The 22067-nt window shown below is 41.5% G+C and overlaps 1 protein-coding gene across 2 annotated transcripts in view; it reads right to left on the minus strand.

Annotated features, from left to right (window-relative positions):
- SND1 (staphylococcal nuclease and tudor domain containing 1) overlaps window positions 1–22067 on the minus strand; it is a 956786-nt gene that overhangs the window by 483197 nt on the left and 451522 nt on the right. For both annotated transcript variants that reach the window (XM_073579241.1, XM_073579240.1), the window contains exon 14: window positions 21722–21794. In XM_073579241.1, the coding sequence (XP_073435342.1) occupies window positions 21722–21794 (73 nt within the window). The remainder of the gene's footprint in view (window positions 1–21721; window positions 21795–22067) is intronic.

Raw genomic sequence — 22067 nt, forward strand, 5'->3', positions numbered from 1 at the left:
CGGAGCACTGATCTTTCTAAGTTTGCCAAATTGTAGTGAATAAGTATCCAGCGCAAGACAAGATGGATCTACTGGATGGAATCAATGGGGAACTGCTACCTTGGATCTAATCCTTATAAACAGGGAGGAAATGGTTGAGGAGGTAAAAGTGGCTGGGACCCTAGGAGGTAGCGACCATGCTATTTTAGAATTTTGGATAACTAGAGGCGGAAGACCTGTGAAGACTCAGACATCAAGGTTAGATTTCAGAAAGGCAGATTTTAATGGATTCAGAAAGAGAATTGGAGGGATCCAATGGCTGGATATCCTTAAAGACAAAAATGTCCAGTAAGGATGGGAAATCTTGAAAAATGAAATTCTCAAAGCACAGTTGTTAACAATTCCGAAAAGAGGGAAGAATAGGAAGCATTTAAGGAAACCAGGATGGATGAACACAGAACTTAAGCACATGAAAAAAATGTTTATAAAATGGAAAGAGGGAGCCATATCTAAAGAAGAATATAATGCTGTCTGCAGAACCTGCAGGGCACAAATTAGATTATCTAAAGCTGAAAATGAATTGAGGCTTGCAAGAGATGTCAAAAGCAATAATAAAGGATTTTGGGGATATGTCAAAAGTAAAAGAAAAGTCAAAGATGCTATATGATGAAATGGTAAGACAGGATGTTGAGAAGGCTGAACTTTTAAATTCCTATTTTGCATCTGTTTTCTCTCAGAAAGGAAATGTAACATCAACTGTTCTTCACTGTCCTATTAAGGGAATAGAAGAATCCAGAATATCTATAAACAGAAAGATAGTGAGGAAACACTTAGCTAACCTAAATGAATTCAAGTCTCCAGGTCCAGATGAATTACACCCCAGAGTACTGAAGGAGATAGCAGAAGAAATTTTTGAACCCCTCTCCATAATCTTTGAAAATTCTTGGAGAACAGGAGAAGTCCCAGAAGACTGGAGAAGAGCAAATGTTGTTCCTATCTTCAAAAAGGGGAAGAAGGTGGACCCAGGCAACTATAGGCCGGTGAGTCTGACTTCTATACCAGGAAAGATCTTTGAACAAATTATTAAACATGTATGTCAATACCTGGATAAGAATGAAGTGATTAAACAGAGTCAGCATGGGTTTGTAACTAATAAGTCACGTCAGACTAACTTAATTTCCTTCTATGACGGTATCACTGATTGGGTGGATCAAGGAAATGCTGTAGATATAGTATATCTTGACTTCAGCAAAGCATTTGACAAAGTCTCTCATACAATCCTTATTGCAAAAATGACTAAGTATGGAATGGACAAGGCAACTGTTAGGTGGATTCATAACTGGCTTAGTGATCGGACACAAAGAGTGGTCGTAAATGGCTGCACATCCAGTTGGAAAAATGTCTCAAGTGGGGTACCACAGGGCTCTGTCCAAGGCCCTGTATTGTTCAACATCTTTATCAACGATTTAGATGAAGGAATTGAGGGTAAACTGATTAAATTTGCTGATGACACAAAGCTAGGAGGGATTGCTAATACTAGAGAAGAGAGAGAGAGGATTCAAAAAGATTTAAATAAACTGGAGAAGTGGGCAGCAACTAACAAAATGTTTTTTAACAGGGAGAAATGCAAAGTACTACATCTGGGCAATAAAAATGAAAAAAGCATATACAGAATGGGAGGAATAGGGCTTAGTGACAGCACATGTGAAAAAGACTTGGGTATACTAATAGATCACAGACTGAATATGAGTCAACAATGTGATGCAGCAGCAAAAAAGGCAAATGCAATTCTAGGATGTATTAACAGAAGCATACAGTCTAGATCACGTGAAGTCATTATTTCCCTCTACTCCTCTTTGGTCAGACCTCATCTGGAATATTGTGTCCAGTTTTGGGCACCACATTTTAAAAAAGACATCAACAAACTGGAGCAAGTTCAGAAAAGAGCGACCAGAATGGTGACCGGTCTGCAAACCCTGTCTTATGAGGAAAGGTTGCAGGATTTGGGATTGTTTAGTTTGCAAAAGAGAAGACTGAGAGGAGACTTAATAGCTGTCTACAAATATCTAAAGGGCTGTCACATTGTAGAAGGATCAACTTTATTCTCATTTGCACAAGGAAAGACTAGAAGCAATGGGATGAAACTGAATGGGAGGAGACACAGATTAGATATTAGAAAAACTTTTTGACAGTTAGAGTGATCAATGAGTGGAACAGGCTGCCACGAGAGGTGGTGAGTTCTCCTTCAATGGAAGTCTTCAAACAGAGGCTGGACAGACATCTGTCTGGGATGATTTAGCCAATCCTGCTTTGAGCAGGGGGTTGGACTGGATGGCCCAGGAGGTCCCTTCCAACTCTACGATTCTATGATTCTTAACCCCGATGGACTCAAAGAGCAGTTTGGCTTAACTACTTAATCTAGAATCTTATTTGATAAATTTGCCAATGTGTAAGCATGCCTGTATATTGATCCTAGAGATCATTATGTATATAACTTTTTTTTTTGGATTATAAGATGCACTTTTGCTCCCCCAAATTTTGGGGGAAAGAGGGGGATGCGTCTTATAATCCGCTTATTAGGCTCATGTAATATTCATTGCACCCGCTGTCCATCACCTCGGTGCTGAAGCCGCGCCGAGTTGGGCCTGCACTCCCCCCCCCACTGCCCCGTCACTATAGTCACCTCCTGATGATGGCTTTGTGCTCCCAGCTCCCCCCCTGGCTCTTCCTGTGTCTGTGCCAATAGGACCTGCGGTCACATGACTCACAGTGTGCAGCACTGCGGACATGTGATGGAAGGTCCTGAAGCTACAATGAAATGCCTGTATGAGCAGCTCCTGGATGTCAGCACAGACACACGAAGAGCCGTGGGGGAGTTGGGAGCCATCATCGGAAGGCGAGTTAACTGTTTGTTATTTTATCATGTGCTTGCCAGCAGGGGGGAATATAGGGACGGGGGGGACGCGTGCATGCCAGCAGGGGGGAATATAAGGATGGGGGCGCCGTGTCCATGCCAGCAGGGGGGAATATAGGGACGGGGGGGCCGTGTGCATGCCAGCAGGGGGGTATATAGGGATGGGGGCGCCGTGTCCATGCCAGCAGGGAGGAATATAGGGACGGGGGGGCCGTGTGCATGCCAGCAGGGGGGAATATAGGGACGGGGGGCCATGTGCATGCCAGCAGGGGGGAATATAGGGATAAGGGGGCAATGTGCATGCCAGCAGGGGGGAATATAGGGATGGGGGGCCATGTGCATGCCAGCAGGGGGGATTATAGGGACGGGGGGGGCCGTGTGCATGCCAGCAGGGGAAAATATAGGGATGGGAGGGCTGTGTGCATGCCAGCAGGGAAAAATATAGGGACAGGGGGGCCGTGTGCATGCCATTAGGGGGGAATATGGGGACGGGGGGTGCCATGTGCATGCCAGCAGGGGGGAATATAGGGACGGGGGCCGTGTGCATGCCAGCAGGGGGGAATATAGGGACGGGGGGCTGTGTGCATGCCAGCAGGGGGAATATAGGGATGGGGGGGCTGTGTGCATGCCAGCAGGGGGGAATACAGGGATGGGGGGGCCGTGTACATGCCACCAGGGGAAAATATAGGTACGGGGGGCTGTGTGCATGCCAGCAGGGGGGAATATAGGGATGGGGGGCCATGTGTGTGTCAGCATCAGCAGGGGGGCATATAGTGACCGGGGGGGGGACATATCCAGGATGGGATGGGGGGTCTATGTGCCATCACAAGGGGGCCATGTAACAGGATGGGGGTTATATAGATACCAGGATGAGGGACATATATATGATTTGAAAGATGGACACTGGCATTATAAGACACACCTCCATTTAATATAAAAAAACATTCTCTTTTTCTTCACCAAATTTGGGGGTGCGTCTTATAAATCGAAAAATACGATATATGCCATAAATTGTGTGGTGTTTTAGAATTATTCATTCTAATTTTAATTTTTTCAGTTACATAGGTTGAGAAAAGACCTAGGTCCATCAAATTCAAACTTTCACCACTAAAGATACATATGCTGCCGCTAAATTATCTATAACCCACAATATTATGCGTATTTTTTTAAAAGCTGTTAGATTTTCTGCCATTACGACCTTTTGTGTGAGAGAGGTCAGACTATGGAATGCCAGAACTGTAACGAACCCTTTCCTTTTTAGCTCGTAATGAGTGCTCCCTGGTCCTTGGAAGGAATAAGTCATATGTCAGTACTCTGTACTGACCGCACACATATTTATCCACATAGATGATATCTTCTGTGAGATGTCTTTTTCCAAGCTACATAAGGCCAGCTTTTCTAACCACTCATCATATGAGAGGCCTTCCATCCCTTGTAATAATCTAGTTGCCTGCATTTGAACTAACTTCTGAATGTCCTTTTTTATGTAGAGCCTAAAACTGAATCCCATATTCTAGATTTGGCCTCACAAGCGATTTATAAAGGGGTAACAATACATTGGGATGACGGGATTTTTTTCTCTTTTTATACACCCTAAAATCTTTGCTTTTGCTGCTGCTGCTTGACATTGAGTACTGCTGCTCAGCTTACTTGTAACCAGAATACCCAAGTCCTTCTCCTGTTCTGTAGTCCAAAGTATACTCCTATTTAATGTATATGCAGAAATAGGATTAATCCATCCTAGGTGCATTACTGTACATTTATCACCATTAAATCTCATTTGCCAAGTGTTTGCACAGTCAGTCATCTTATCCTGATCATTTTGTAATATTGTTCCATCATGGTCAGTTTTTAATATCCTACATAGTTTGCAAAGACTGACACTTTAAAAGGTAGTTAGGTAGAACTTCATTGGGAAGACAAAGGTGCAAAGCGGGCAGACAATATGTCAAGCCATGTGGAGGAAAAAGGGTTGCTAATAATTACAGATAAATATATATAGAATAGTCGTGCAATTAGTGAAAATGCATAACCCCAAGAAAGATATAAATGGAATAAACTTCATGAAGTGATAGCTCACTCAGAAACTGAAAGGTAAAGACATGGTCATGTTAAATAACTAATAAACTTCAAAATGTAGCCATCCAATAAGAAATAAATACGCATCCTAAGGGATCACACATCCAATGCACGTTCACCAAGGTTTCTTCTAGGGCATACTTTATGTAAATGTTTATGGCACAGCCATCATGTTGACTGTGGTCGAGTTATTGACTTTTATAGGAGAGTGTTTTGAACATGCTCTGTAATCTGTGCAGAGGTTATTGTGCATGGAGAAGGAGGTAGTGAGCTCTGCCCATTACCTATTGTGACTAGCGCTACCCTTGATTATATTCAACTGTAATCCCTCTTGTGATGAGATGACTGCTGAAAATTTATCTCTACAATTCTGGAAGTGCCAGTCTATTATGATGCTCAGTTGTCACAGAAAACAGTAAGATTTAATTTTATTTATTTATTAAACTAAAGCTATATGAAAATTAAAAACAATTATCCAAACTCTTGAAAAACTTTGATTTACACAACAGGTCATATTTTCGTAATTATTCATGTATTTATTGGGTGGATTGTCACCGAAGACATAGGAGCTAGTGACATCCATCAACATACGGTGGGAATGCTTGGCACACTGAGCACTAGCCAAGTTATCGGGCTGGGAATACAGATGATAGACAGATCAGCACTTATTTTGAATTAATATGCACAAGCTGCAGGGCTAATCTGGAAATAGAAGGCAAGAGAGCAGCAAGAAGCAATGTTAACCCTCTCTTGCATCAACTGCACCAATTACAAAAACAAAGCAGCAGTGCATTTACCTTTTGATAAAATATTATTACAGTAACAGCGAGAGGTTAATGTGATTTTGAATATTCACCAATATAAAAGTAATACATGCAGCTTATCAAATTCTTCTGATTACACCAGGTTATACAGCAGAGATCACAATAAGACACTCAACACACTGTTTATTCAATAGCCCACTCCCCGGAGTCTCCTAACTGGAATATAACCACCAGTGCAAGGATCCAATACTACAGGAGCTATAGAGGCACAGTTTGGAGAACAGTCACTATTCCAGCAGACGCCTTCAGACTTTCAAAGGGATTAAATAAGTGGGAACTTAACTATGTTACATGTTTTTGATTGATGGAAAATAAAATCTAATAACCTGGTGATTGCATGAAGTTTACGCACTGATGCTCTATAATCTTGCTGTTTAATCTACAGAGGGGATGTGGGCGGAGAGCACAAAAATCATAGTAAGTGACTATAAAAGTTCTAACAACCGTTTTCATATTCTTATTACTCTCTCACTGACCATAAAACTTTTACATCCACCCACCTTTAAACAGAATCTGACAGCAGTCACGTAACAGATACTGATAGACTTATGAAAAGTCGGACATACAATCGTCACACACAACTGTGTATAACTAAATTGTTTGAACATTGTGTGTATCATATAAACTTTGCAATTAAGAATGAAGTCTGCAAAAAAAAATGAAAGGAAGCCATTCCAGCGCCTTCTCGGTGGCCATACTGGTTAGCACTTTTTCATTTGCTTACTAATAGTAAACACTCACTTTGCAAGGCCGGGTTTACATGAGTGTATTTCAAATTCCATATACAGACCACAATGCTTGGACTGATCAAGGTTCTTTCAACCCAAACTTATAGTCACGTGTGTATAGGAGGCTGTACTTCAGGTTGGAAGAGAACAGACCAAGCATTATAATCTGCATGAGGACAGTGAAATATGCTCATGTGAACCCAGCCTAACGCAGACTTGAGTTTTTTATGATGTGGAGCTACAGGTTACGTGCCCTCTAATACGAAATGTCTTCCAGCCATTGGCTGGGGGCATTTTACTATGTGCGTGCGCTGCCCTTTAAGAGCAGGGGAGCACACACTGCACCATTAAAAGCAGGGGAACACACTAGGCATACTGCCAGGAAAGACAGGGAGCACGCCGGGAACCAAGCTGTGTGGCCGGGGTGGTGAGAATACTGGTGTCCCCGCATCAAGGGAGAAGGGGGAGCATGCAGGGGCGTTGGCAATAGTGTTACAGAAGAAAAACTATTTACCTGATGCAAAAATGAAGATTAAAACTGACTACTACTTCATTATTCATTCCAAACTCCCATCAAAGTTTTTATCCTCTTAATATATTGCAAACATATTATAGCACTTTGTACTTACAATTGCTCATTTTATCTTTCTATCCAGATAATTATTCTCTTTTCTCTGCTCTGTGTAGAAACAGGAAGTCTCTTGTCCCTGCATTTATCAATCCCCTCTTCAAATATTGACCCCACTGCTACCTCCTCTCCCTGCCAGATCTTTTGCAGTGACTCATGACTCATACTGGGAAAACTGACCTCCTGTTGCTTCATAGCACTTAGAAAGATTCAGCTAGTCAGTTTTTAATCATGTGATGTCATAGACCTAATGGAAAATATAAGTATTAGATGGGTAGAAAGGCAAAATGAGCAATTGTAAGTACACAGTGCTACATAATATGATTGCAATGTATTAGGATAGCAAGTTTGATTTGATGGGAGTGCTTCTTTAAAGATAAATGGACACATTTTATTAGCTCAAAAGATGAAAAAGTTTTGAGTGGTAAAATGACATATAAAAATGAGAAGCCACAGTATTTCTTTTTCCAGTCCAAAAATACTTAGGATACGAAAGGTGATTTGATTCAATTTTCATTTGCCATATACATTTTATTTCTTAAGGAAGCTGTCAAGAAAAAATGATCAAAGCAAATATCACTGATTAGCTACTGACAAATGGGAAATAGTAACCGTTTTGCATAGTAGAAAGGTCAGCAGTGTTTACGCACAGCAGGAAACTGACCTTTTATAGACTGCTCACTATTACTCCTAATTCATTCAAGTCAACACATCATCAATACCAAGCACATACTTGGAATATGTAACAATTCTTTGCAAGAACCTTAATGGACCAAACCTAACTCACCAACAAAGGATCAGCTGGTATACAGGTATACTCAGTCTCACATACAGTGGGTACGTAAAGTATTCAGACCCCTTTAAATTTTTCACTCTGTTTCATTGCAGCCATTCGGTAAATTCAAAAAAGTAAATTTTTTCTCATTAATGCACCCCATCTTGACTGAAAAAAAAACGAATGTAGAAATTTTTGCAAATTTATAAAAAATAAAAAACTGAAATGTCACATGGTCATAAGTATCCAGGCCCTTTGCTCAGTATTGAGTAGAAGCACCCTTTGGAGCTAGTACAGCCATGAATCTTCTTGGGAATGATGCAACAAGTTTTTACACCTGGATTTGGGGATCCTCAGCCATTCTTCCGTGCAGATCCTCTCCAGTTCCGTCAGGTTGGTGAACGTTGGTGGACAGCCATTTTCAGGTCTCTATAGAGATGCTCAAATGGGTTTAGGTCAGGGTTCTGCCTGGGCCAGTCAAGAATGGTCACAGAGTTGTTCTGAAGCCACTCCTTTGTTATTTTAGCTGTGTGCTTAGGGTCATTGTCTTGTTGGAAGGTGAACCTTCAGCCAAGTCTGAGGTCCAGAGCACTCTGGAAGAGATTTTCGTCAAGGATACCTCTGTACTTGGCCGCATTCATGTTTCCTTCAATTGCAACCAGTTGTCCTGTCCCTGCAGCTGAAAAACATCCCATAGCATGATGCTGCCACCACCATGTTTCACTGTTGGGATTGTATTGGGCAGGTGATGAGTAGTGCCTGGTTTTCTCCACACATAATGCTTAGAATTATCACCAAAAAGTTCTATCTTCATCTCATCAGACCAGTGAATCTTATTTCTCATAGTCTTGGAGTCCTTCATGTGATTTTTAGCAAACTCTATGCAGGTTTTCATATGTCTTGCACTGAGGAGAGGCTTCTGTCAAGCCACTCTGACATAAAGGCCTGACGGGTGGAGGGCTGCAGTGATAGTTGACTTTGTGGAACTTTCTCCCATTTCCCTACTGCATCTGTGGTGCTCAGCCACAGTGATCTTGGGGTTCTTCTTTACCTCTCTCACCAAGGCTCTTCTCCCACGATTGCTCAGTTTGGCTGGACGGCCAGGTCTAGAAAGACATCTGGTGGTCCCAATCTTCTCCCATTTAAGGATTATGGATGGAGGTCACTGTGCTCTTAAGAACCTTAAGTACTGCAGAAATTCTTTTGCAACCTTGGCAAGATCTGTGCCTTGCCACAATCCTGTCTCTGAGCTCCTTGGCCAGTTCCTTTGACCTCAGGATTCTCATTTGGTCTGACATGCATTGTGAGCTCTTATATAGATAGACAGATGTGTATATTTACAAATCAAGTCCTATCAGTTTAATGAAACACTGCTGGACTCCAATGAAGAAGTAGAACCATCTCAAGGAGGATCACAAGGAAATGGACAGCATGTGACTTAAATATGAGTGTCTGAGCAAGGGGTTTGAATACTTATGACCACGTGATATTTCAATTTTTCTTTTTTATTAAATTTGCAAAAATTTCTACATTTCTGTCAAGATGGGTTGCAGAATGTACATTTATGAAAAAAAATGAACTTTTTGGAATTTACCAAATGGCTGCAATGAAACAAAGAGTGAAAAAATTAAAGGGGTATGTATTTAATTACACATTGTCCACTCATTAGATTTCAGTTTCCTACCTTCAGATAAGCCAACAATATCAGATAGGCGGGTGTCCGACACTAGGCGCCCCCACTTAACAATCAGGCAATACCTGCAAGTGTAACGGCTATTGAACAGCTGGGAGACATGCAGCAGCAGGGACTCAAACATATTTTTCGAACACACTAAAGACACTCGGTTAGCACTCGAGCATGCTCGGATAATACTACATCTGATCACGTTCACTCATCGCTATTGGTCTTTACTTGGGCAGTGGCCGAATGCTAACAGTATAAACAGAAAAAATCCCAGTAGCATTCTTAATGCGGATGACGGTATTACTAAGTAGTAAGCCACCATTAAGAAGATATTTGTAACTCCATAAGTTTAGACAAAAGTAGGAGAAGAACACGGAGTATTAAATCACTAAGGTAAAAAAGTACAAATTTCATTAGAATAATGTCATGTAAAGAGTACATCATGTAAACGCAAGGGCTGCATTACTATTTGATACATGCTCTGCACATGACCCTATTTTTGGGGTCTGCCTTGTTCCATGTCATTTTATCGTTTATACTCTTTACTTGACATTAGTCTAATAAAATTTGTACTTTTTTTACCTTAGTGATTTAATACTCCATGTTCTTTTCTTACTTTTTTCGAATGTTAACAGTGTATGGAGTTGACCAGCACGGCTGCATACACTGTGTAGTTGCTGATCTATTAAAAGAGAATTTGTTGAAAGATAAGTCATCAATAATTTAGTAGTGGATAACACCTATAATTACAAAGCTTGAACACAACCTCAGGTCAGCAGATAAAATAATCAAGATAGATCGAAAATGCAACATTAGGTTTTTTGCTATTGTCAGCTTATGACTTCACATGTATACAAGTGATTTCATATGCACCCACAATAAGCATATTGCACTGCATTTTAGGATGAATTAAACCCTGAGTAAATAAGATCCTACATGTGTTTTAATGCTGGTATATTTGCCACCAATATACAGATATGACAGGATAATCTAACTACAGTGTACTCTACTTGTGTACAGTTGAGCTCACCAGCACAGCATACTCTCCCTGATCCTGCAGATGCATCCTCTTCTCAGAAGACATAGCAGGCTGCAGGAACTGAGAAGTATCTTCACAGCAGCAGGAAGAGACTAAGAATGAAGGAGACATTGCAGAGAAGGCTGGAGAAATGGATGGGTCTGTGTAGGGCAGGATGGTCAAACATAGCACCTAGATGGAGTGTGAATTGTAGGATACAATGTTGATTGCTGTGAGCAGATCGATCTCACAGAAGAAGTGAGAGGAGAGTTTGCAGAATGTGCCACTGAAAGAATGTCCTCTGGGCTCCAAAATCAAATTAAATACAAAAATAAATGATGGTCCAGATACTAAAAAAGCACTAGTGGCTTCCATATCCAACTAAACTGGGTGGCTCGGCGTGCTCTGGCATCCTTTATTCACATGCTCCAGGAAGAACTTTATACATAATAAAAAAAACTAGGAAACAGAAGAACACTGGAGGAGCAGTCAGATGTGCAAAGACACAAACTGAGATGAAAATGGAGAGTGCGCACAGGGAGAGGTACCTGACATGGAAGAGCAGAAGAGAAAATGATGTAATCAGAGCCTACCAAATAGGTGAGGAGAACCCAAATAACCCACATTCAGAAGCAAATGCAACCATGTATGAAATGCAATATAAAGTAGATGTCACATTGTAGAAAAGATTATGAATGTTAAGCTAAAAAGATCCTCTAAGCCAGAAAGGGACTAAAATCTAAAATTCCTCATGTGTTTAATACATTTGGATTAAGGACATTTTTTATGCAATGTTGGAAATGCATAAACAGCCAAGATAACAGACCGACAATTTGTCATAAACAACAGTACTCAGTTTACAGAGGATTGCCCAAACCAAAGGATTTGTACCCATTTCTCGGGTGAGAGTAGATATGTGCAGCCCCAGAATGTATTAAGAATGGTCGAATTCACTCAGCAAACAAATAACTTGAATATAAAGAAAACTACTCACATAATGGGGCAGGTTTATCAGTGCCGTCTACCTCTTAGACCGGGGGGTCGCCAATCTGCGACTTGGAAACCACATGTGGCTCATGCCTGCTGCCAGCTTGGTGCATTAGGGGCCACATCTAGCAAACAGCTATGAAGAGCACGCTTGCAGTTGGGGGAATAAATTTGGTAAGCTGGAGATAGAAGAAAGCTTAATAGGGGTAAAGTGGAATTCACTGGACTCGAGGGAACTGTCCATAAGGGAGTGGGGCACAAGGTGTCAGTGTGCTGTCTGTGGAGAAGCTTTTGCTGTCATTATACCAATAATGCGGGGTTTGGGGTGCCACTACATTAGGAGCGGAAGGGGAGAGATGTGGATTGCGATTTTCTGTTAGAAGGGTAAGAAAGGTTTGAGACCAATGTCTTAAAATGGGCCAGATTTATCAAAGTTTGCAATGTCTAAGTCAATGTAGTGTAAATCTCCAATACATACTAGGCTAGTACCGGCTGAACCCACTAATACCAATGGATTTGGTCAACAGCACAACATGAATAGGGGATGTTGGGGCAGATAAAGTTTCTGAATATCCAATTTCACTCCGATTACACTTTTGTTCTTTACTAAATAAATCGCTGCCAAAAAAGTCTGTCCGTGAACCACTCAAATAACACAATAGTACTTGGCTAAGTCAGCACTCCTACGTATGGGAGACACGATAGAGACAATCAAACAATCCGATAAACCATAATCTGGCGGACAGCCATCTGAGGTGTATGGGGGCTTTAGTTTACACCACCTATATGTTGGTATGTTGGTTTCCTTTATGCTAAAAATGAACGTCTGCAGCTTTGTGCATTTTATGGCACACGTTTGGGCCGTACCTTGGACATAATGCATTTTTCTACATTATTGTTTAAAGCTAACAAATTCTGCTGGATTCTCACTGCACAGACTAGTATATATTATCCTTTATAATTCAAGTATAATTGCAGCTCAGAAGACAGATACCATTGTTAAAGGTCATTTTCAAATATCTCATTACAAAAACTGCTTTAAAGTAGTATTCCCATCTTAGAAACTGATGACAGTTCACTATGATAAGCCATTCATTTATGATCAAAGAATCGCTCCCTGATCAGGGGTTATCCAGAACTATTTCAATTGTTTACTACTGCACTAAAAAACAACAGGCAGGTAGTTGCTTACTACCTGTCTGTTATTCCCAAAGCTAATCTCTGCTGGCACAGAGCGCTACTGCCAGTTAATCAACAGCTTCCACTGATGTTACTTTGACAGATCAGTGGCTTCACTTCTGCTATTGACGTCATGCTGTCCAACAGCCGACTCCAGCTGCCTAACTGCAGGGAGACGGTTATCAATAAGCATGACATCAGCAGCTACACCTTGTTGACAAAGCAGCCCAAAAAAAAAGAGGTGCTGCTCTATTGATATGGATAAGGTAAATTGGAGGCATGAGTTGTTGGTGACTTGTCTGAGCCTGCACCGAGTAAAACAGGCAGGTAGTTGCCTCTGTTAGCTACTACATGCCTATTCAATTTGAGGGCCAATGAAAAAAAAAAAAAATAGACCTGGACAACCCCTTTGAAGATTAAGGTGAAGTCACAGGCACCTAGAAGTGCTAATATGCAAGGAAGAAAGACCAATACAGTAGCTTCATTTTGAGCCTCAATGGAGGTCCAGGAGTCCTAGCCATCAGAAATCACTTTATGAGATAGACATTCCATTTAAATAAACAATATTCTTACATTTAGGACTCTACTTTATTAAATAGGGAAGAGAATCTTACTTTAAAAAATATATATGGTCACACAAAAACAACAATTTAAAGGCAAAAAGCAAATGAGTAATTGTTTCAAAAAAGATTGAGGAGGCTTTTTTGGGTTTGCATGGGTAAAAAAAAATAATAAAGAAATTGAAAAAAATATATAGAAGAGGGTTGTACGGCCCACCCAACTGACTGACAATTCTACTGGTATTGACACAAAATGAGCAAATCTATTCACAGGATAGTGGTCCACAGTCCATGATAGTAGTCCGTGGCCAACAGGTACAAACCTTGTGAACATCCCTAATGACTCTTCTGATTATTAGGATTGGCATGATGACATGAATGTGTCATGAGGCAATGATGAGGTCTTTACAAAACAGAAGAGGAAATGGAAACTTCAACAGGTAAGAAGTGGTTTGCAGGGTTCCCGTCCGGCGGCCTGACTACTGATGTGGCCGCTGGACCGGTATGCTGCAAATCAATTTGCTCATCTCTAGTTTTGACATTATTTGAATGGACAACATGGATGCACAAACTTTCCCCTAGTGACCAAATGATTATCACAACGCAGAACTGGCTCCTCTAAATCGCAGCAGATTCATTTTAGAGTTTGAAGGGAAAACTCCATCGAAGCTCAAAAACTATATAAGAAAATAAGTGTTTCAATTGTGGACTTTGTTAAAATGGTTTTGAGTAAAAATTTAAATGCCATTTCATTATTTTCCTGATATGCTAGAAATGTAAGAACTTTATTCTGTAAATAGAGCGCTGCTTTAATGAAACCGTAACTTAAAAGCGTGCTAACCTAGGCTATAATTTCCAAAGCATGATCAATTGTATGGGTTTCTAAACCGTGTTACTACACTGTCAGCCTGTTACTGGATTCCCAAATCTAACTATGCAATTAACAGTGAGGGCAGCTGCATATCAGAGTCCCATCACACAGCAGGTTGATGGGAATGAAAAACAGTCTGGGAAATAGCCATCACACAGGAATCACTAAATGATTAGTAAATTGGATATGATGGCAAGCTGTGCCAGCATGAAATGTATTGCACAAAGTGATTTTTGGATTTAGGAAAAGAAAAGAGAAAATTACAAGCGACAATTAAAGCATAGGCTAAAAGTAGCGGTATTTCTCAATACCTTACAAAAATTCGTAACCCAAAACTGTGAATAAATTCCTCTTACGTGAGTCAGGAAACCAATGATTTGCATTTTTGCAATAGAAACGTAATCTCATGTAAGCAATCTACATAATGCTCATTCCTACAGTTTATATTCTGAATGGTGTAATTGTTTAATGATGGTCGACCCTGAATCTGTCAGCACACAATGACTGTTCAAACCAAGGACATGCGCTGTGTGCCCCCTTGGTATGGCAAACATTCAGATACAGGTGCTTCTCGCTAAATTTATTTCAGTTCACAAAAAGTGAAACTCATGTTATAGAGAGTCATTACAAACAGCGTGATGTATTTCACGTGTTTATTTCTGTTAATGTTGATGATTATGGCTGACGGCCAAAGAAAACCCTATAGTCAGTATCTCAGTAAATTAGAATAATAATAAAAAAAAAAACACCAGCAAAGGCTTCCTAAGCATTTAAAAAGGTCCCTAAGTGTGTTTCAGTAGGTTCCACAATCATGGCAAAGACTGCTGACTTGACAGATGTCCAGAAGGCAGTCACTGACACACTCCACAAGGAGGATAAGCCACAAAAGGTCATTGCTAAAGAAGCTGGCTGTTCACAGAGTGCTGTATCCAAGCATAGTAATGGAAAATTGAGTGGAAGGAAAAACTGTGGTAGAAAAAGGTGCACAAGCAACCAGGATAACTGCAGCCTTGAAAGGATTGTTAAGAAAAGGACATTAAAAAATTTGGGGGAGATTCACAAGGAGTGGACTGATGCTGGAGTCATTGCTTCAAGAGCCACCACACACAGACGTATCCAGGACATGGGCTACAAGTGTTACATTCTTTGTGTCGTGTCAAGCCACTCATGACCAATAGACAGCGCCAGAAGTGTCTTACCTGGGCCAAGGAGAAAAAGAACTGGACTATTTTTCAGTGGTCCAAGGTGGTGTTTTCAGATGAAATTAAATTTTGCATTTCATTTGGAAATCAAGGTCCCAGAGAAGAGCAGAGAGGCACACAATCCAAACTGCTTGAGGTCTAGTATGAAGTTTCCACAATCAGTGATGGTTTGGGGAGCCATGTCATCTGCTGTTGTAGGTCCACTGTGTTTTATCAAGACCAAAGTCAGTACAGCCGTCTACCAGGAAATTTTAGAGAGCTTCATGCTTCCCTTTGCCAACAAGCATTTTGAAAATAGAAAATTCTCCAGCAGGACTTGGCACCTGTCCACACTGCCAAAAGTACCAATACCTGGTTTAAAAACAACAGTACCCCTGTGCTTGATTGGCCAACAAACTATCCTGATCTTAACCCCATAGAGAATCTATGGGGTATTGTCAAGAGGAAGATGAGAGACACCAGACCCAACAATGCAGATGAGCTGAAGGCTGCCATCAAAGCCACCTGGGCTTCCATGACACCTCAGCAGTGCCACAGGCTGATCGCCTCCATGCCACGCCGCATTGATGCAAAAATTGATGCAAAAGGAGCCCGACCAAGTATTGAACGCATTTACTGAACATACATTTCAGTAGGCCAACAATTCAGATTTTATAATCATTTTTCAAGCTGGTGTTTTATAGTATTCTAATTTACTGACATAATGACTTCTCGGTTTTCATTGGCTGTAAGTCATAATCATCAACATTAACAGAAATAAACACTTGAAACAGATCACTCTGTTTGTAATGACTCTATACATGAGTTTCACTTTTTGTATTGAAGAACTAAAATAAATTAACTGTTTGATTATTTTCTAATTTAGTGAGAAGCACTTGTGCATGTTAATGTTTGGCCCTGCCATGGGTGCAATGAGTTCCTGCACTTGGTTTGAACAGTCATTCTGGGTTGACAGACTCCCATTAAGGATGCTTTGATAATAAGAAGCAGTATATAAGAATATATAATAATAAGAAGTAGTATAAAAGCAGCAGAGCATATAGCAGTAGAGCAGTATATAAACAGTAGTGCATAGGCATTCTGAAAAGTATGGGCAAACAATGCATTCAGATATGAGATCTGCCAGTTTGCAGCTAAAATCCCCCACACACATTAGCTAAAATTCGTCACAACGTGTCAGTTTTGCAAGGTTTACATGGGCATCTAATGCATAAGGGGGCCTCCTGACAGTCCCTCAACAAATCCTGTAGGACATAAGGATCAGAGGATTGGAATACAATAATACAACAGCCCAAGCTCCTGGCTTCAGGAGGAAGAAAAGAGCAACTGTCAGATTATTCTGGCAACAACTTTAACAGGAAATGCAGGAACACTCCCTTGAGCAGAACATTCTTGTGTAAGCGGAAGACTGGAAAGAATGCGGTCAGCTGACTGATAACTTGACAGAAAAATTTTCAGAATTGAGAGTCCTCAGTGGTTGATTCCTTTTTATAATAGCCAACTGAAAAGATGGTAACAAATTGCAAGCTTTCGAGACTGCTCAGGTCTCTTCATCAGGCTAGACTAAAACAACATCTGAAGAATCATCACATATTTATGCACAACACAGCACAGAAAAAATGCAATAGATAAGACAAGTGACGTGAAGCAGAACTATCATTATGGGGGAGTGATAGACAGTTATAGCCATAAATATTGGACCAGTTCATAGATAAAGAGTGAAAGAAACTCTATTATCTACAGCCAAGCCATCAGATACAATCGTATATGTTCCAACCCTATGGATAGAGATGAACATCTTGGTCGTCTCAAAAAGACCTTTTTGAATCAGGGCTACCATCCAAGAACAATTCAAAACCAAATTACAAGAGCCACTAGAATATCAAGGAATCACGTACTACATTAAAAAGCTAAAGAAGAAAATAACCGGGTGCCTCTAGTAGTCACCTACAATCCAAATCTGGAAGTGCTAAGCGGAGCTGCATGGAAATTACAACCTTTACTACAAAAAGATTCCCAATTACAATCCATCCCCCCCCCCCCCACTACTGTGTTTTAGGCAGCTCCCAAATCTAAGAAGCTTCACTGTCAGAAGCTTCAGAAAAAATGTAAAACCTGTCCATTTATAATCACCACGGACAAGATAAAGATCCCCAATTCACATCAGGACTACAAGATCCCAGGTACTTACAGCTGCATCACATCTAATGTGGTGTACTTATTTGTACTAAATGTCCAACTGGGGGTCTGTATGTGGGGGAGACCGGGCAAAAGCTTAGAACAAGTTTGAATTCTCATCGTCACACAATAAGAGAAAAAAGAATGGATCTACCTGTGGCAAAGCATTATTGTATGCCTGATCACGGCACCATGGACATGAAATTACTGGTATTGAAAGGTAACTTCACATCTCAGAGAGACAGAAAAGTCAGGGAGTACAAACTCATGACGACCTTTGACACACTCTGTGGAGGAATGAATGCGTCGCATGGATTTATGTCTTTTTACATCAATTAAGGAATTTGCTCCTAAGACCTTGTGGGGGCATCACACAACACATTACCAGACCCCAATCAGAGGACAATAAAACTATCACTCCTAATCTATGAACTGGTCCAATATTTATGGCCATAACTGTCTATCACTCCCCCATAATGATAGTTCTGCTTCACTTCACTTGTCTTATCTATTGTGTTTTTTTTTTTGTTGTGTTTTGCATAAATATGTGATTCTTCAGATATTGTATTAGTCTAGCCTGATGAAGAGACCTGAGTAGTCTCTAAAGCTTGCAATTTGTTATCATCTTTTCAGTTAGCCATTAAAAGGTATCAAGCCAGTGGCGTAGCGTGTGGGGGGCGGGGGGCGGTCCGCCCCAGGCGGCACATGTGTGGGGGCGGCGCAGCAGCAGCAATTTCACCCTGTGGGAGAAGCGCGGAGGCAGTGAGGCACAGTGCAGTGCAGAGGCGGGCACGGAGCAATCACAGCTGCTCCCCTGCCTGCAAGCGGGAATAGCAGGAGCGGAGCTGCAAGGACCCGTCCTGCTTCCTGCCCGCCGCCCGCGCTTCCTGTTTGACACAGAGGAGCGCCGCTGAATGACGTCATCATTCAGCGGCCGCTGCTGTGTGAGCGAGGAAACGCGGGCGATGCTGCGGACAGGTGAGAGGTGGTATCTGTGTGTATGTATGTCTGTGTGTGTGTATGTAAATGTATGTGTGTATGTCTGTGTGTATCTGTGTGTGTGTAGGTTAGCCTGGCCCTGGAGGAGATGGGGACATGAGAAGACCATGATGGGGAGAGAAGGCCATAATGCCTGGGGTGATGGGAGAAGGCCATGATGGGGGTGATGCAGAGAAGGCAATGATGGGAGTGATGGAGTGATGGAGCAGGCAATAATGGGGATGATGGAGCAGACAATGATGGGAGTGATGGAGCAGGCGATGGGAGTGATGGGGAGAAGGCAGTGATGGGGTGATGGAGAAGGCAATGATGGGGAGAAGACAATGATGGGATGATGGAGCAAGCAATGATGGGAGTGATGGGGGGAAGGCAGTGATGGGGTGTAGGAGAAGGCAATGATGGGAGTGATGGAGTGATGGAGCAGGCAATGATGGGGGTGATGGAGCAGACAATGATGGGAGTGATGGGGGTGATGGAGCAGGCAATGATAGGAGTCATGGGGAGAAGGCAGTGATGGGTTGGGGGAGAAGGCAATGATGGGAGTGATGGGGAGAAGACAATGATGGGGTGATGGAGCAGGCAATGATGGGAGTGATGGGGAGAAGGCAGTGATGGGGTGAAGGAGAAGGCAATGATAGGAGTGATGGAGCAGGCAATGATGGGGGTGATGGAGCAGACAATGATGGGAGTGATGGGGTGATGGAGCAGGCAATGATGGGAGTGATGGGGAGAAGGCAGTGATGGGGTGAAGGAGAAGGCAATGATGGGAGTGATGGAGCAGGCAATGATGGGGGTGAAGGAGCAGACAATGATGGGAGTGATGGGGTGATGGAGCAGGCAATGATGGGAGTGATGGGGAGAAGGCAGTGATGGGGTGAAGGAGAAGGCAATGATGGGGAGAAGGCAAGGGTGGGGGTGATGGGGAGAAGGCAATGATGGAGGTGATGGGGAGGGCAATGATGGGGTGGTGAGGGAAAAATAAATGATGGTGGGGGAGAATGCAGTGGTGGTGGTGGAAAGGGCAATAAATGGGGGTGGTGGAGGAGAAAGCAAAGAAAGTGGTGGGGGAGAAGAAAATGATGGAGGTGGCGAAGCGGGCAATGATGGAGTGGGGGAGAGGACAATAATGGGATGCGAGGGGAGGAGGACAATGAGGGGTGTGGGGGATTGGGATGGGAGGAAAGGGGACTTATAATGGCCTTAGGAACAGGGGGAGGTGGAGGAAGACATTATCGTTTATTATGTGTAACACAGTCCCTTAGTATATAGTGTACTCACTATGTCTAACACAGTCCCTTAGTATATAGTGTACTCACTAATTCTGTATAACACCATCCTTAGTTACATAGTTTCCTCTTTTATTATGTATAACACCATCCCTTATTACGTACCATCCTCTCTAGTTATATATGATGCCGTCCCTTGTTATATAGCTTCCTCTGCTGTTATGTACAGTGCTGTCTCTTACATAGTGTATTCTTGTTAATTTTGTTATTTACAGCGCCCTCTTTTATTACATAGTCCCCTCTCTTTTTAGATATAAAATGACTGCTGATCGAGGAGCCGGTGACCAAACTACCAGTCCATCAGCTCCTCCATTAGAAAGGAAGCTTTCCCATGCTCCATCAGCCATCATTGCATTATACAGCCAACAAGACAGGATGGTATGTAATAAAAAACAGGGCTCTATTTAATCCAATATGTAAGGTCTGTCACATTATTAAAAATTATTATTAAAAAAGACATTAGGTCTTCATCCAGCATCATCAAGCTAATACATACATATATAGAGAGAACTGCAAGAAGATGAAAGTCTAGATAGAAATAATAACAGCAGAGTTAGTAGCAGACTAAAAATTAGATCTTTGAGTGTAGTGTGGGCTCTTCGGATGCTTCCGGATTATCAACGACCAAAGGGGCGGCAAATTTTTCGACCGCCCCGGGCGCCATAAACAGTAGCTACGCCACTGTATCAAGCACTTAGGACTCTCAATTCTGAATATTTTTACATCTACTGGCTAACACGGTACAAAGATATACATCTTTCCTTGTATGATAACTTGACAGACAACCATCTAATGTGTATGGCTACCCTAAACACTAGTGCTTGCTTTCATGTGTTAAGGGGACATAAGACCTTTTAATGCCGATTAACTTTTTGCTTCAGTTTTCGCAACTGTGACAAAAATATTGCACTTTTATACTATAATCATGAACATTTCAGCATAAATATTTACATGTAATAATACCCTAAAACTAATGTAAGGATCTTAAAAGCAGTTGTCTCAGCCTGAGGCTGTGTGCACACGTTCAGGTTTTTTTCGCGGTTTGTTTGTTTTTTTTTAGCGTTTTTCCCCTGCAAAAACGCTTAAAAAACGCATATATTAAGCATCCTATTATTAGAATGCATTCCGCAATTTTTGTGCCCATGATGCGTTTTTTTCTGCAAAAAAAGCATCGCAGGAAAAAAACGCAGCATGCTCAATAATTTTGCCGAAAATCTGCGGATTTACCACTATGTTCATTGTATTAGGATGCTCCGGAAAAAAACGCAAAAAATCTGCCAAAAATCCGCGAAAAAAACGCGAAAAAAAACATGTGGATTTCCTGAGGAGGAGTCCAGTTTTTCTCAAGAAAAATCTGCTTACGTGGGCACATAGCCTAAACGTTTTGATGAATCAGGAACTTAGTTTCTTTTCAGACAGGCATGAACAGTAAATGCAGAACTTCAAAGTGGAACAACACTCCAGCCGAATGACTAGATTCTGCATTTCATTCACTAATGGAAGAATCATCTGCCTCAGCATACTAAAGAAAGCAAACACATAACGTAAAAAAGGAGAGGAATGCACATCCAAATACTATACAAAATACAATAGGTATTCAACACAAATATACAGACCAAAAAAGACAGACATCCATATAAGTAAAAGCATCTAAAAACAAACAGGAATACATAGGACAACAGAGTCTCTGTCCCAGAAAACCGTCCTAGATGTTATAAGGCAATACCCCGCAAAATATGTCGACTTCACGACTGCAGGGTAATTCTTTGCCTTACGCTTTTTATTTTTTTATTGCAATAAAACAATTTGTAGCAGGACAATCGGTCTTACCCCTGAAATATCTGCCACCCTATGTATGGGAACTTCTTTTTTGCTGTGCAGTCCCTTGGCATTCTTGATGGCTCTGTTATGGTAAAAAGACAATGAAAGATGAGCATCTTGGGAAAGTTTTACTACAGTTTCCAACATTAAAAAATATACTGGAAGAAAGGTAAGCACATATATGCATTCCCTACTGGACCATATTTCTATGAGCAGTGATGCCAAGAAGTTGTATCAGAATCACCCGATACATTTGAAATTTTGCACGGTTGAAGGTTGGGCCTAGGGTACACCTATATATTGTCAAAGGATGCTTGCTCTCCTCAACTGAAAGATGCCGACTCCCAAGAGAAAT

The sequence above is a fragment of the Dendrobates tinctorius genome, unplaced genomic scaffold (genome assembly GCF_039654945.1).
Source record: "Dendrobates tinctorius isolate UK_male_01 unplaced genomic scaffold, ASM3965494v1 ptg000062l, whole genome shotgun sequence".
Lineage (NCBI taxonomy): Eukaryota > Metazoa > Chordata > Amphibia > Anura > Dendrobatidae > Dendrobates > Dendrobates tinctorius.